At 30.9% G+C, this 16,701-nt stretch overlaps 1 protein-coding gene across 3 annotated transcripts in view; it reads right to left on the bottom strand.

The window, feature by feature from the left end:
- Positions 1-473: 473 nt before the first annotated feature.
- LOC111049529 (alpha-tocopherol transfer protein-like) overlaps positions 474-16,701 on the bottom strand; it is a 28,480-nt gene continuing 12,252 nt past the window's right edge. For 2 of the 3 annotated variants that reach the window (XM_039423374.1, XM_039423375.1), the window contains exons 3-8: positions 10,140-10,231; positions 8,165-8,356; positions 7,484-7,633; positions 5,180-5,290; positions 4,107-4,245; positions 489-1,056 (exon numbers count right to left, since the gene is read on the bottom strand). In XM_039423374.1, coding sequence (XP_039279308.1) covers positions 944-1,056; positions 4,107-4,245; positions 5,180-5,290; positions 7,484-7,633; positions 8,165-8,356; positions 10,140-10,231 — 797 coding nt within the window. In that variant the 3' untranslated portion in view covers positions 489-943. Of the gene's footprint in view, positions 1,057-4,106; positions 4,246-5,179; positions 5,291-7,483; positions 7,634-8,164; positions 8,357-10,139; positions 10,232-16,701 lie in introns of all 3 variants that reach the window. The other variant, XM_039423373.1, reaches the window with a different exon arrangement.

The raw sequence follows: 16,701 nt of genomic DNA, 5'->3' as shown, positions 1-16,701 counted from the left end.
AAACATTTCAAATAATGCCAGCATTATAAATTGTCATTCAAAAGCAAAAACCTATTCACTTCAAGTTATTTTAAAAACTTATATACCGTACGCTCTATTAGAACGCTTATACTTATTCACGTAAATATTCTCAATGTTGAGAAAACTTTTCATAGATTAAAACAAAGATTGTATTGTCACTTCTCATTGCATTAATCTAAATCCTTATTTTTAAATCTAAATTTCTCCATAAAATTTCGATTTTGGAGTTTTATTTGGATATTTGCAATTTCTTATCAAAAGAAGTGGATAACTGTAAAAATTGTCAGTGTTTGAAAACGACTCCAGAATTATTATAGTTGAGATGTATAGAATAATATTATTTTCGATTGCTCTGATCTTGTTTCCTTGAAATATCTTGATTTTTAAATTATTTTTCTTGGAATTAAACTCCAATCAAGGAATAGAGAAATAGGTGGTGGTCTTAAAAGAACTTAAATTAGAAGAAATTGCATTTCATTCAAGTTTCTTTAATTTTGAAAATTCGGAACTAAAAAATATATTCTCTCCTACAAACGTTTTCAATTTACTTGAAATAATTTTATTCCATTCAATTATCTAATTTATGGTTGAACTGATTAAACAATATCAAAATAATTCTACTAACATGAAAATGTGTCAATTCATTTCTCACATAAATACTACACAAGAATATTAGTCATCCAATTTATTCAATCAATTTCTTAAACTAAAAATTAATTGAAATTCATAAGGAATAAGAATATGAAAATGCCCATTTATCAAAATATATTTAGTTCTATTTATTTAATTTTATGATAAATTTATACTAAATTTATCAAATTATTTTAATCACTTATTCAATTATCAATATACTCAAGTTTACATTCAGTAAGAAAATGTTGTTATTAGTAGCTAAGGATACTAGGAGATTATTTACATTATTTTATATAAAAAAGAGATCAGCTTCCTCCTCCTCCTCCTCCTCCTCCTCCTCTTCTGCTTCACATCCTTCTTCAACACTCTCTGACACAATTCTGAAGTTGAGGCGCTCCAATTCTGTAAAAATTAAATGAGCTTAGGAACACAATTTGATAGTTATGAAGTGAGGAATCGATTAATCAACAAATAAATCTATAAGAAATCACAATAATTATATTACAATATGTAATATTACTGTACATAATTATCTGAGCATATAATAATATATTGTATGTTATGTAACCTGGTGGAGGTATTTTTAACCCTACACCACACCTGACATCCTTTCTGTAACCGGAGATATCTTTTTCTCTATTGAGTTAATCTTCCAAAACATAAAATATATAAGAATACATGTGATTCGATAGTCATTCTTGCAGACTATACCACCGCTGGCCACCAATGTAAACGGAGGGGGGTGTTTCTACTCTTCTTGAATATTGCTACAGTTTACTACTATCAAATCATCTACCGGTATTCGAATCCTTGATTGGTTGGGAGCTTTTAGTGGATTCGTTCATTCAAATGCACAGATTATCATCATTAACTAATTGTCACCTATTCTAGCCGCTAGCAACTACGAGTCAGGAACTTCAATGAAAAATACTAATAAAATTTAACTTCAGGTTTATTGAACTCCAAGTAAATAGAACGAATCAATAAGAGTCAGGTAACATGTAGAATTTTCAAATAGAACAAAGTGATTCAGCAATTGATTCACAAAAAAATATATATTCAATACCAATCTACACATTTTGGGAACCTGCTAACTTGCTGCCTTTAAATTTGGGCCTCGGTCATTCTATGAAATTAAATTTTGAGCTTAATAAGAAAAACAATAAAAGTTCGGCACTCACCATTTTTAACAATATTCAAACTTAGACTCTTCAGAAACACTCACATACGCTTTAATAAAACTCTCTATACTTGAACTCACACGCACAAATAATTTCCTGATTCTACTCCTACTAACTCTATAAAATTTGGTTCCCTATTCAACTAGATAAAAATTACTGATAACTGAAAACTTAACAATTTGTCCCTCTGAATGGGAAATGGGCCCAATCAGAGGACCGAGGCTCGCAACCGTTACCGTACCTGTTTTTCCAGTTACGTCTCAATTCCAACTGTGGCCTTTTCACTGAAAATTATTCCCCCTCCACGAGCGTTGAGCATAATTTCCAGTGGAAAAGCCAAAGCTGCAAAAAGGTCAATGCTCGTACAATTTTCAAATACAGTGGCTTTTTCGATATGAAATTGAAACTGTACTTGAAAAATGCACGGAAATTGCTTTAATTTTGACAACTAAGCAACAAGTTAGCAAATTCAAACAAGACAGAGTCGATTCTCACACTAAAAACGCAGGGTTCAACAAACAGTAAAATCAAAGTTCATTCCAGTTCAAAAACCTGAAAAACAATATAAGAAACACAAAAACAACTACAATAATACCCTCTCAATATCACACTATTACAGTTACATTAGTTTTTCATCAATCAAATCAAATCATTCCATTGTAGAAGGATCTTGAGATCGTCTAGAGTATTACAACAGTCAAAATTCAACAACATTCAAAATATCGAACAATTGAAAAATCACAGATTGTTCATAGATATAAAATCAGAATGGACTAGATTAATTGTCATAGTATTAGCAATGTTGTCAAGTATTAAGTAAAATTTTCAAGTATTCCTATAAAATTATTTTATCTCATAAAAAGGATTCTTCAACAGAGAGGTTTTAATTGATTTCAAAAATATATGTAGTGGCAAATGTCTAATTCTCTCAGGTACAGCATTGAATAAGGTATGATAATATAAATTTGTTTTTTTGTGAATTTGCAAAGTTACAGAACTTTACCACTAGTTCAATATTCCTGGTATTTTGTGATTTCATCCCTGGTGCAAATAATCTCTAAAATTTTCCTTGACATAGGCCAATCACTGATATACATAGTTATTGAGGGTAGTGCCATCCATGATACGTATATTGATTTGAAGCTCTCCCTACAATGACCTCTGTAAGGGAGGCCACAAATAAATCGCACAGCTTTCTTTTGTAGCCCTAATAATTTAATAGCATAACTCTGAGAGCCCCGAAGCAGAGTCTCGTGATAAATGACTATGAATATGGGCATAATATTATAATACTTTATACATATCATTATAATTTGAAACTAAAAATTGTATTGTTTGTGCTAACCCAATAAATAAATAAATGAATGAATAAATAACGTAAGTAAAACCTCTAAACCTAATATAAGGGTGTTATTTTGAAACAATTCTCTATTGATTTTGTATATTTATTTAGTAGCATGTAACTAAGCCCATTTGGTGATATATCATGTTTGCTGGACCGCTAATTGGGGAGGGAACGCAAACGTTCACCTTGATAAGTGAAGGCGTCGACCAATAGCAGTGCTTGACCGTTATATGAATACTGCTGCTCTTTACTTGTAGTTTTAGTTCACCAGAAATTGATAATAATGGTGTAACGACTGAAACCAGTACCGTATCTCATTTTTTTAATAAATCTGTGTTCAGACAACTTCTAGTCTTTTTATTCAGAACGGATAACTACCACAATATCACATTATTCACAACTACTCAGAAAGGCAATAAATTTGCTTGATTTTATTAGGCTGGCCACTAACGGTAGAACATGCATGCACACACACACACACACACACACACACACACACACACACACACACACACACACACTCGACTTGTGTCATCACAGTTGTAATCACAACGAAACCCTTCCAGCAAAAATGTTTTTGAGGTTAGGTTTTATCGTATCTCCGATCTTTTGTTTATTTTTTCTTCGCAGCTCTATTTGAGCTAAAACTATTGAGGTAAAATTATTTTTTATCATTATAATTTGCAATTTTCCAGTGGTTCATTTATGGTTATGATAGGAGCCTCTCGCTGATGACAGCTGTGATGACACAACAATATAAGCCGACTGTATGTGCTTGCATGCTCTACCGTTAGTGGCCAGCCTTATTGTATCGATTTGGCTTATATATATATATATTGAACCCTTTCATATGGCTCAATAATGTTAGTGTTATCATTAAATTTTCTAAATTATTCTAGTAGGCTATATCATTAACAGTTTTTTACCTCTGACAACAGATTTTACTTCGGTTAGTGCCAACCATCTTTTTGGGTCATGATTATGTGAACCACCCAGCTCTACAGGCAGAATATCAACTGGTACATGTTCGTGGAGACTGGACAAGTCGGCGCCATGGAAGTGTAACTGCAAATATAACAAAACTCCAATTAATTCTAATCCAATAAATTCTATTGGAAAATGATAATATGCCTACGATCTATCATTGGTGTATAATTATTAAAGCTATTGTCAAATTTATAGGGCATATTTGTAGCAAAGCTCCAATCAATCCTAATCCAATAGATTGAATCAGAATAATAATTATACGATCAAATTAGCGTGAAATTATTATAGTTTTTGATTTATTAATTGTAGCATCGTATGCTTATTGTTATTGTGATTGCACTCCTAAATAAATGAATATATTTATCGACATAAAAACGCCAGAGACGCAGAGTGACTGCCAAGGCAGATGTTTCACCTAAATCTAAGAACGATAATGTGAATATTTCAAGCTATAATTTCCATTTTTATGGCGTGTTAAATAAAATAATAACCTGAGTAGAAAAATATTAATTCGATTTTTATTTATTATAGAATAACACTTCTAAATTAAGCAACTCCTTGATTTTATCTTGATGCTCCTTTTTATTTGTTGTTTGTTTTTCTTGGTGGCTGACGGGATATGTGTATTATTGTGCACGTGGGGGGTAAATCCCTTAATAATTCTGGGAAGAAGCATTCACGGGCCAAAGTTTATCATGTTTTTAATTACAAAGTGCGAACTAGTTAAAACAATGAATCGTAACATGATAATTAGATGTTCTGTTTTGAATTATTGTTTATTGTATCCTTCCAGGTTGTTTAGTATTTTGTGAGAAATAAAACCTATGCATTTTTATTTGAATAAATATATTTAACTTGTGTTCAATTATTACCTACCAGAATTATCAGATCTACTGGAGTTGACGTTGCTGAGATTGATGCAACAAAATTTTCACCTTTGAACCTCATCTGAAGGTTGGTTATATCATAGATCTATTAATGAATTGAAACTCTTTTTCATGAATGAACTCACCCTCTGTTTCACTCGGTCATCCAGAAACCTCTTGTATAACGAGTAAAGAACTGAGAAGGTTGTTGGCTCATTGATCACATGGAGAGACTCAATTTTCTGAGGTACACATTCCTGTGAAACAAAATTACAATATTATGAGATATAATATAGAATTTATGAAAAAGATTTATTAGAAAATTATAATTCAGTATACTCCATTTGCGTTCTTGATTGAATACTCATTCAAAATAAGTAGGTAGCAATGAATACAGCCATTATACAGTAGTATACTCTAGTATACTTTAAAGCCTTTACCAGTCATTACTCATGAAATCATAATACTGAATAGGGATACTATAAAATGCATAAGTTTTGTCAATTACAAATGGTTACAAATGGAGGAAATATCCTATTTAACGATAAATAGATAAACATAATTATACAAATATATTGCTCTGAATCACTAATACCTCCATTGAAGGAGTTTCATGGTTGGCATATTTAAGCTGAACTAAAGTGCTCACCGGTACCTAACGAATAGGCCTGCAATAATTCCAAAAAATATCTTGGAGACTTAGATCACGAAAAAGTACATCGATTAGTGTGAGTATTGGTGGACCTTTGAAGGTGTATGATAAAAAATATATCATGTTGTGGTCATGTATAATAATCACATATTTAAAAATCTCATTTCTGAACTCATATTCCCAACCGTATTCTAGATTACCTGTACGAATAATCTGAACAAAATAATCCATTGAGAATGGAAAAATCACATCAGAAACTGCAAATAGTTCCAACTAAAATGTGTTGGTTTGGATTTTCTAAAAGTTTCAATATAAAGTTACTTTTATTGCTTCTATCTCCACTAACGGTACTTGGGTATTGGAAAGTGTTCTTCGTTTTGTTCTCTTTGGTCATTTAGGTATGTATGAAAGACTATTTTCAAGTTATGTATGTGCATATAATAATAATAATAATATAATAATAATAATAATAATAATAATAATAATAATAATAATAATAATAATAATAATAATAATAATTTTATTTCTCAATAAGCATTCATTACAAACACAACATTACTACTAGAAATAATTATTCTATTGAGAAGACACTCCCGAGAAAAATTCTATTTTGGGAGTTGGCATCAAAGTCCATTTGTATAATTTATTTGATGCAATCAATTAAAAATAAATCAACTTAAACCATGAAATGTAAATATTCTAACAAAAGAGCTTACAGTCGGAATTTTTACAAAAGTTATTAATATTTGAATAAAAAATGAAAGTGGATGATGGAGACAGTACTACCTTATGTCTAGTAGAATATTGTAGTGTAAAACTAGAAGTTTTTTTTTCAAGAGAATATGAAGAATGAGGTTATGACAATGAACATTAATCTATGTTGAAAATGAAAAGAGAGAGATGAATGATGAAAAGCGGCTCTGCCAGTTTTTGTCAAAAACAAAAGCAAGCGTGAGAAAGAAAGAAAAGAAAATAGCTCGTTCCGTACCTTTCAAGCTTTTATTATTTAATTATAATTCTGTTTGTGTATTGTGGCTTATGGGTGCAATCTTAGCTTGTGCATTTAACTATTTTTTTTAAATAGGTCTTCGATCTCATCCATTGTTAACAGCCATTTTTTAATTTCTTTTTTGAGTTTTAGATAGCATGTTTGCTTTCTTGCCACGATTGGTATGTTGTTGAATATTTTAGGGGCTACATAGGAATAAAATCTACGAAAGCATTCTTTGTTTGGTTTTGGGGGAAGTAGACATCCCGCTGAACGGAGTCCACAAGTTTCCCGCCGTGGATTGACAAGGTGTCCACTCCTATTGTAAAAAGTTAGTAATACTTTATAGAAGTACAGGTATCTCAAAGGCAAAAGGCCCCATTCCCTGAACAGTATAATTACATTACATTATACACTGAGAATGAAAAATCTATTTTTTTATATTAGGAAACTCAAAATTAACTAGCTTTGGTTGTGTTTACACAATCAGAGAGTAGAAATGTGAAATTCTTCAAGTAGGGTCTTATTAACGATATAGTTCAATATTTTTATTCCATTAAATTTAAATAGAAATTGAAAAAATTGTTTTTTATAGAATAAATGAAAATAATCTAATTTTTATAATCCAAAAATTTATAAACCAATTATATTTTATCAAAAACAACTAATTTTGGTACCTAGGTGATGATGTTTCTACAACCAGAGAAAATATGGGAGAATCTCTAAGTAGGTACGGTACCTTATTTATGAATATAGGTGTTGATTTCACATTCCATTTTCAAATAATATCATTGACAATATTGTCCTTACCGACATGAAAAATGTCATTCGACGAGCGAACGAGGGGGTCACAGAGCGTAGATGTGACAATCCAAAGTCTTTCATGTCGTAGATTATGACAAGGCCAGCGCGCTGCGTGCTTGGCTCTAGGAATGTCAGCTCTGAACTCAATGCGCCTGCCTAGAAAATAAAAATATCCTCTAATATTGATAGTATGAGAAACATGAGGATTAATTTTTATGAGTACAAAAAACAGTATTATTGTTTTTATTAGGTTTTAAGTTGAATAAACATTATTATTAAAATAAAAATATTCTCTAATATTGATAGTATGAGAAATATGTGGATTAATTTTTTATGAGAATAAAAACCAGTATTATTGATTTTTATAATAAATTATTGTCAGAAAGTTTTAAGTTGAAAAAACAACATTATTATTGATTTTCATTATCAATAATTGTGTAAGAATAAGATTCTGTAAAAATATTTTACAGTTGTAGATCCTAAAAATCCATACCTATTTTCACCCCACCACACGAAGTCTCTTACCTTGTATTTTATATTTTTAGGCCTACTTATTTATAGCCTAATTTTTTGTGTGTGTTTTTTAATAAAATTCTAAGAACTATTATAGTTAGTTACTATAAGTTTATTTAGTTACTATAGATACTATAATTATATAGTTACTATAAGTTTTGAATGAGTTTTGACCTGGAGTAGCTGATCGGGAGAAACTTGGTGTGGCAGCCAGTTGCAGGATCTGAACCAAAGCACGCGTCTGCCGAGGGCGTCACGATGCTCCAACACATTCACGACGCCGTCGCCAAATACGTGACTCGTCACGTCCACGTGCACCTCTTTCCATCCCAAGTGACGTCGGTAAAAGCTGTCGTAGTTCTTCAACTGTCAACACAATCCATAAAATCAGTTAATAAATGAATACATTTTAATGTAGATATCCTAATGATGAAAACATTATTAGTAGATAAAATCAAATTCATTGAATAAATTATTTTGTTAACATAATTTAGGCTACATTAGTTATCTGATCCACAGTTTTTTCGATGAATTTTTGTTAAACTATGACTTACTGCAATTAAATGAACAACATCCTTATAAGTACCCTACTGAAAAACGTTTGGTTTCTCCTCTTGTAATTGCTACTCCTACTAACTAGCGGTCAAGTTTTACTTTTTTTCTTTAGCTCAGTCGTTTGATTGCTTGGCAGCCAAATTAAAGTTTTACTTAAATGCCAGTAGTAATCCCCAATAAACTTTATCAAATGTAAAAAGATTGAATAGATGTTCAAACGATAAATGTTTTATTTACTATAGTATAATTATTTATACTCTATAGTATTTTGGAATTTTGAAATTAGTATAGAATTTCTAATTTTAAATTTGCACTCATCGGGTTTTTGTATTTTTTTCTTGTATGGAAATGGATTTGATTTGAAATTTTATTTTTCAACCTGATTGAATAATAAATAGGCTGATACATAAAAATTGAGAAAATAAATGTCATCTATAAATACATTGGAACCGTTTTGGGCTTAAGCATGTGGTACTTTTCTGGAAGTTGTGTTATGTTAAATAATTGAATAAATATTTAAATACTTTTCAAATAAGTAAAAAGGTATATCGTACAATCTATAATATAATAAAGGAAATAAGTGGCTTATACAAGTACTACGGTATAAGGGATGGGAAATTCATGAATGACGCATCATCACGTATGAACTACTGGACTTGGGGAGTCCGGTCTCACAAGGTGTCAAACTATCAAAAGATAAACCGAAAAGCTTCAATAAATAAAACTACTGGACTGATTAACTTGCAATTTTTCATTTAGATTATTAATTTACTAGAGAGATGTAGGTTAATAGGTACTAGAGAATAGATTACTAGGTACCAGGCTAGGTAAAGTACCGTATGCTGATAGGTACAGTATGTCAATTGCCAGGGTACGATAAGAAATTCATTTTCAATTACATCAAAACTAGAAACGCAACAGATTTAATAATCAAAGTATAGTTATTAGTCGATTGTAGGCTATTGTTATGTATCAATTTCCTGGATTTCGCATTTGAATGGAGAGCGTTGTCTCAGGCAAGGAAAACATGTTTTTGTTGAGCAATGTCAGTCAATAATGGAAGAAGTATATAGCCTAGCAGTCTCAAGAGCACGGATTTGCTCTTAGCAGGAAAAAACATCGAAGGTCAAGCACAGTCATGTTTTATGTAGAATCGGATGTAGAATCTTGTTACATGCTTGTTTATGCCAACCAAGAATTTCCATTGATATGTTGAGGTACCGATAATAGCTTATTTTACCTGCGAATTGATCAGTTTAAAATTGCTTATGATTTCTTCTCATGTAATTTTCAAAGAACCTATCACTTTTTTGTAGATATCCATTAAGCCTAACTGTGTTCAGACAGTTTTGTCATAAACCTCATATTCTTCCTATGAATCATAGATGATTAATATAATTTTCCTGTGATTTCTCCTAATGAAACATACAAGAATTCTAAATAAAATATTTTTGTTATTTAGAAGTAAACCTACACCTATTTTTAAAGTGATCAAAATTGAAGCTAGTAATGTACCTATATAGATAAGGTAAACGATACTACTAGCTTTTCAATGGTTGAAAAACGTCTATTCTTATAGTCTATTATACCGTACCTTTTTGAAGGCACCTTCAACGTCATAGTGTTTGGATCTGAGAAACCTCATGAGAAAATCATCATCAGTTCTAATGTCATGTTCCAATTCACCTGGAAAAATCATTCAATATGAGAAATTAAAAAGTTTTTAATTAAAATTTGTCAAGAAAAGTCTCCTCAATGGATTAATACGTACAGATTTTGTTGCCTAAACGTTGATTTACGTGAAACAGTGTAATATTACATTTTTTCTCGATTGGAATCGAATCTTCAATTCGAGATCTATAAAACTTTATAGTAAATATCAGAGTCATCGATTACGGACAACTTTTTGACTGAGAATTTATCGTAAATGATTGTGTTGCATTGTTCCATGGTGTCACCGAGGCTGAGTTGACAGAATTAATAGATAAATGGATTATTTAAATAGAGATGATATATAAAAATTTAAAATAATAGTTTCAAAATAAAGTTTTATTGAGAACAAATATAAAATGTGAATTCTAAACTAGTAATTTATAATTTTTTTGGTGACGTGTCCGTAACATCGACACTGAAGAAGCTTTGCTCTGTTCCTGGTAGCTAGGCTTTTCCTGTGCCTTCTCTCTGAAACTTATGGCTGGCTATGTGTGTTGTAATTAGTGCTCTCTGAATATTTTTCTGTTTAAGTGAATTTATTAATGTTTTAAATTGAGTTTTAAACAGTTTATAGTGTTCTATTTTGTCTATATATTGTTTATTGTGTATACAAGCCAATAGCCACTGTTTTTCAACTATATAAACTGGATAAGTATTTAGCTCGTAGTGACTTTAGATGCTTAGGCTTGTAAGATATTGTTCTTTGTGTATTTGTGTAATATATTGCCAAAATTCTTCTGAAGATTATAAGTTCATTTGCTCTGAAAACTGGATTTCTCATTCATAGGCGATAGATCCATTCATAGTTTATCAAGAATCTATTACATTGGAGCCGACAACTATCCTTAGGTTAATAGGTGTGAAATGCTATCCAACCGATTTAGGAAAAATTGGTAGCACGGCAAATGTTACCCCTGTGGTGGGACCGAATTACAAAATAAATATGTCCCAAATGGTACACCATGAAATCCCTGGTTATCAAAAATTATTAGTAGGATAGATATCTTGATAGGTTATGAATGGTATACTGCTGAGTGGTAAATCAGTTCAAGAGAGATCAAGTCCTAATGAATATATTATCTGTGCAGACTAGCAAAATGGCATACAATATAAAAAATATTAAAAATGATGATGAGTTAATAGCTGCCTTAACACAACTGTTTGATAAGCAAAATGCTAAGATTGATAATTTGAAACAAGATCAAAGTGCTAGGTTTGATGAGATGAAGCAAGAATTTGCTAGCATTAGACTAGAGCAGGTTAGTATAAACCTTCTATTGAAAGATGCACATGAGACATTGATTGATAGTCATGAAGATGAAGGCAAATTGAAGCAGGATGATAGTAGTGTTGAGATACAAGATCAATTATTTCAAGTTTCAGATAATGTAGGCCTAGTTTATGTTATTGAAAAAGTAAATCCTAGTGAGATAGTAGGATTGAGTAATGTAGTAGGTAGGGAGTTGTCTTTATTGAAAGTCAACAGTAAAGAAAGTAGTATTGCCAAATTGATAGTTAGGAAAACAGTAAGTAAAGTGAATGTTTACATGAGACAGGTTTCTGTAGAGGTTAGGAACAATGTAAACAAAATGAATCTTGCTTTGAATCAAGTTGATGAATTCAACTTTCAACTGAAAATTGAAAAGGTGTATGCAAAGCATTATCTAGTGAACATGACTGACTTTTGTGAGCAAAATGGCTTTGTTGAAACAAATGAACCCATAAATAAAATCATGTTCTTGAAGAAAACAAAGCACAAAGTCACCATTGATGTGTTAGTATTCAAAGGTTGTTTCAAGTTGCTTATTTACAAGATGATGACAGTGAATCACATGATGAAAGGGTATTCCCCAGCACTATGTTATGATTAGGAATCCTGTGTTATGCCGGGATTCAGAATAGCATAATCGCTACGCAGTGTATGGTAAGAGTCCATAATTGTGTCTTTTTTCTTTCCTGTAGCCTATTTTTCTTGGCCCTTAATCTTTTCAAATTTCGATTCTTTCCTGTCTTTGTGTAATGTTCAGTAAAATTCTTCTATGATGCATATCTTAACCAATCTTGTCCATAGTCATTTAAATTTGTATTTTTCTGAAATAATTTTGGAAGTTAAAATAGTAGCTTATTTTCCTAATCTTTAAATTGTTGATAAAACTTAACTTTTCTAAAATCTATCCATTGTAGTGTAAATAATTGTTTGCTTGTGGTATATTTTTTCATCATGTATTACATATTTCAATTATGTCTATTTTTTTTTCAGGTATCATATTAGGTAACTAGGTTTTTCAGAGCAAATTATGTCCCATTTTCTCATCTTTCATTGCATATCGTGCCATAAGCCATATGTAATTAGGTTATAGTTTTCTTCTGGGCTTTTAACCCATTTTGCATTTTTTTTTTTTTTTTGCTGTCCAATACTTTGGATTTTTGGTAGACAAGTAGGTGTGATTCTTTTAGAGGTGTGGGCGTGAACCACATATGGCTGGACTCGATTATCTGACCTACTTGTTTGCGATATAAAAACTTTAAGACTGCAACATCAAATGTTTGTAAAAACTTTTGCATACTTTTGTTTTTGTGGTCCGATACTAGAGTCTGCTATCACATTGCCTTACAGACATCTAGGAACTCTCCACCCAGTCACAATAGTCAACATTTTTTTTTCCTTCACCAGTTGTTTTTGTGGGAGTGATAGCTCACAATTATAACAAATTAGAGTCATACTTGGAATCTACAAAATTCCATAGTAGTAATTTATAATTTTTTTGGTGACGTGTCCGTAACATCGACACTGAAGAAGCTTTGCTCTGTTCCTGGTAGCTAGGCTTTTCCTGTGCCTTCTCTCTGAAACTTATGGCTGGCTATGTGTGTTGTAATTAGTGCTCTCTGAATATTTTTCTGTTTAAGTGAATTTATTAATGTTTTAAATTGAGTTTTAAACAGTTTATAGTGTTCTATTTTGTCTATATATTGTTTATTGTGTATACAAGCCAATAGCCACTGTTTTTCAACTATATAAACTGGATAAGTATTTAGCTCGTAGTGACTTTAGATGCTTAGGCTTGTAAGATATTGTTCTTTGTGTATTTGTGTAATATATTGCCAAAATTCTTCTGAAGATTATAAGTTCATTTGCTCTGAAAACTGGATTTCTCATTCATAGGCGATAGATCCATTCATAGTTTATCAAGAATCTATTACATTGGAGCCGACAACTATCCTTAGGTTAATAGGTGTGAAATGCTATCCAACCGATTTAGGAAAAATTGGTAGCACGGCAAATGTTACCCCTGTGGTGGGACCGAATTACAAAATAAATATGTCCCAAATGGTACACCATGAAATCCCTGGTTATCAAAAATTATTAGTAGGATAGATATCTTGATAGGTTATGAATGGTATACTGCTGAGTGGTAAATCAGTTCAAGAGAGATCAAGTCCTAATGAATATATTATCTGTGCAGACTAGCAAAATGGCATACAATATAAAAAATATTAAAAATGATGATGAGTTAATAGCTGCCTTAACACAACTGTTTGATAAGCAAAATGCTAAGATTGATAATTTGAAACAAGATCAAAGTGCTAGGTTTGATGAGATGAAGCAAGAATTTGCTAGCATTAGACTAGAGCAGGTTAGTATAAACCTTCTATTGAAAGATGCACATGAGACATTGATTGATAGTCATGAAGATGAAGGCAAATTGAAGCAGGATGATAGTAGTGTTGAGATACAAGATCAATTATTTCAAGTTTCAGATAATGTAGGCCTAGTTTATGTTATTGAAAAAGTAAATCCTAGTGAGATAGTAGGATTGAGTAATGTAGTAGGTAGGGAGTTGTCTTTATTGAAAGTCAACAGTAAAGAAAGTAGTATTGCCAAATTGATAGTTAGGAAAACAGTAAGTAAAGTGAATGTTTACATGAGACAGGTTTCTGTAGAGGTTAGGAACAATGTAAACAAAATGAATCTTGCTTTGAATCAAGTTGATGAATTCAACTTTCAACTGAAAATTGAAAAGGTGTATGCAAAGCATTATCTAGTGAACATGACTGACTTTTGTGAGCAAAATGGCTTTGTTGAAACAAATGAACCCATAAATAAAATCATGTTCTTGAAGAAAACAAAGCACAAAGTCACCATTGATGTGTTAGTATTCAAAGGTTGTTTCAAGTTGCTTATTTACAAGATGATGACAGTGAATCACATGATGAAAGGGTATTCCCCAGCACTATGTTATGATTAGGAATCCTGTGTTATGCCGGGATTCAGAATAGCATAATCGCTACGCAGTGTATGGTAAGAGTCCATAATTGTGTCTTTTTTCTTTCCTGTAGCCTATTTTTCTTGGCCCTTAATCTTTTCAAATTTCGATTCTTTCCTGTCTTTGTGTAATGTTCAGTAAAATTCTTCTATGATGCATATCTTAACCAATCTTGTCCATAGTCATTTAAATTTGTATTTTTCTGAAATAATTTTGGAAGTTAAAATAGTAGCTTATTTTCCTAATCTTCAAATTGTTGATAAAACTTAACTTTTCTAAAATCTATCCATTGTAGTGTAAATAATTGTTTGCTTGTGGTATATTTTTTCATCATGTATTACATATTTCAATTATGTCTATTTTTTTTCAGGTATCATATTAGGTAACTGGGTTTTCAGAGCAAATTATGTCCCATTTTCTCATCTTTCATTGCATATCGTGCCATAAGCCATATGTAATTAGGTTATAGTTTTCTTCTGGGCTTTTAACCCATTTTGCATTTTTTTTTTTTTTTTGCTGTCCAATACTTTGGATTTTTGGTAGACAAGTAGGTGTGATTCTTTTAGAGGTGTGGGCGTGAACCACATATGGCTGGACTCGATTATCTGACCTACTTGTTTGCGATATAAAAACTTTAAGACTGCAACATCAAATGTTTGTAAAAACTTTTGCATACTTTTGTTTTTGTGGTCCGATACTAGAGTCTGCTATCACATTGCCTTACAGACATCTAGGAACTCTCCACCCAGTCACAATAGTCAACATTTTTTTTCCTTCACCAGTTGTTTTTGTGGGAGTGATAGCTCACAATTATAACAAATTAGAGTCATACTTGGAATCTACAAAATTCCATAGTAGTATATTTTATTAAATATACTTCCTTATGAAAGTTCAGTACTGACATGTAGGATAGGCTCTAATTAATCTTTCTCTTCTTTGTATTATTTAGGAAATTTATTTACCCAATTTTCTTTTTCTCTTGTTTGTATTTTTTAGGGAACTTATTTACCCATTATCCATCTTGATCATCTTTGTATTGTAATCTTGAAATGTTTGTACTTATTATACAGTCTTCAAATTATAAATTATTTACAAAATAAATGGTACAATTTAGAACATGCTGAAATTTAATCTTATGTATAAATTCTTTTGTTATAATAATAAAATTTCAAAATTTGAAAGTATTAATGAATTGTGTAGCCATATATATGTGATGTATTAATGAAAGTTAACTTGAATAATGTTTTCATTGAATAAAAACGTCTTGTTATATTATTAATTGAAATGAGTTAAAGGTTAAAATTTCTCTAAAGTTTTTGTAATTGATGTCTTTTTCTAAATTTTAAAACTGTTTGTTCTATAAATTTTGATATGATTGATTATCGTTTGAAATGGATGCTGGAGTGTATGTAGAAATTTTAATGGGGTTTGCTGATTAGAATTTTGCTGGTATGTGATTGTTTTTTGAGATGGAAACCCATTATTGCCTAAAGAAGGAATAACAGAGATTATGACTTAGAGAGGCAGTAATGAGATAATATTTTTGTAATGATTAATAATGTTGATTGCCATAGATGCAGATGATTACTTATGAATATTGATTGCCTTTGAAGCAAAATATTATTGATGTTTTGAATGATTTCTTGTTTAATGATTGATAGTAAAGTTTTGTCATGAAATGTAGTTTTTGTTTAGAACATTGAAAAGTCGAAATAAACTATAGTATCCAACAAACGATGATTAATAATATTGAATAATTTGCTTTTTATAAAATATTTGAACAATGAATAAATGGAATTGAAATTATTTTTTTTTTCAGTGAAAATTTGTAATTGATATCTCCATATTTCACAATTTATGTATTGCTGACTGTATAATAAGATCTTAACAAATTTCAATTTTATATTGATTATATACTTAGAAATAATTTTCATGTGTATTAGATTGTATTGATAGCCTAATCAAAATTTTCTTTTTAGTTTATAAGCATTTTAAGATAACAGGTACAGCACAGACATTAACATTGAAATAATTATCACGTGAATCTCGAAATCAGCAACAAGTGAACGCCATGAAGAGTGTTAAGAACATTTGGGTGATTTTCGAACTAGTGTGACTCATCAATTGAATATCTACGCCACTATCTACGCTGATGCCTACACCAATAACTACGCCAAT

This window comes from Nilaparvata lugens, chromosome 3, assembly GCF_014356525.2.
Source record: "Nilaparvata lugens isolate BPH chromosome 3, ASM1435652v1, whole genome shotgun sequence".
Taxonomy (NCBI): Eukaryota; Metazoa; Arthropoda; class Insecta; order Hemiptera; family Delphacidae; genus Nilaparvata; species Nilaparvata lugens.
Note: the sequence above shows the minus strand (reverse complement) of the source record. Positions and strands in the feature narration are given on the sequence as shown.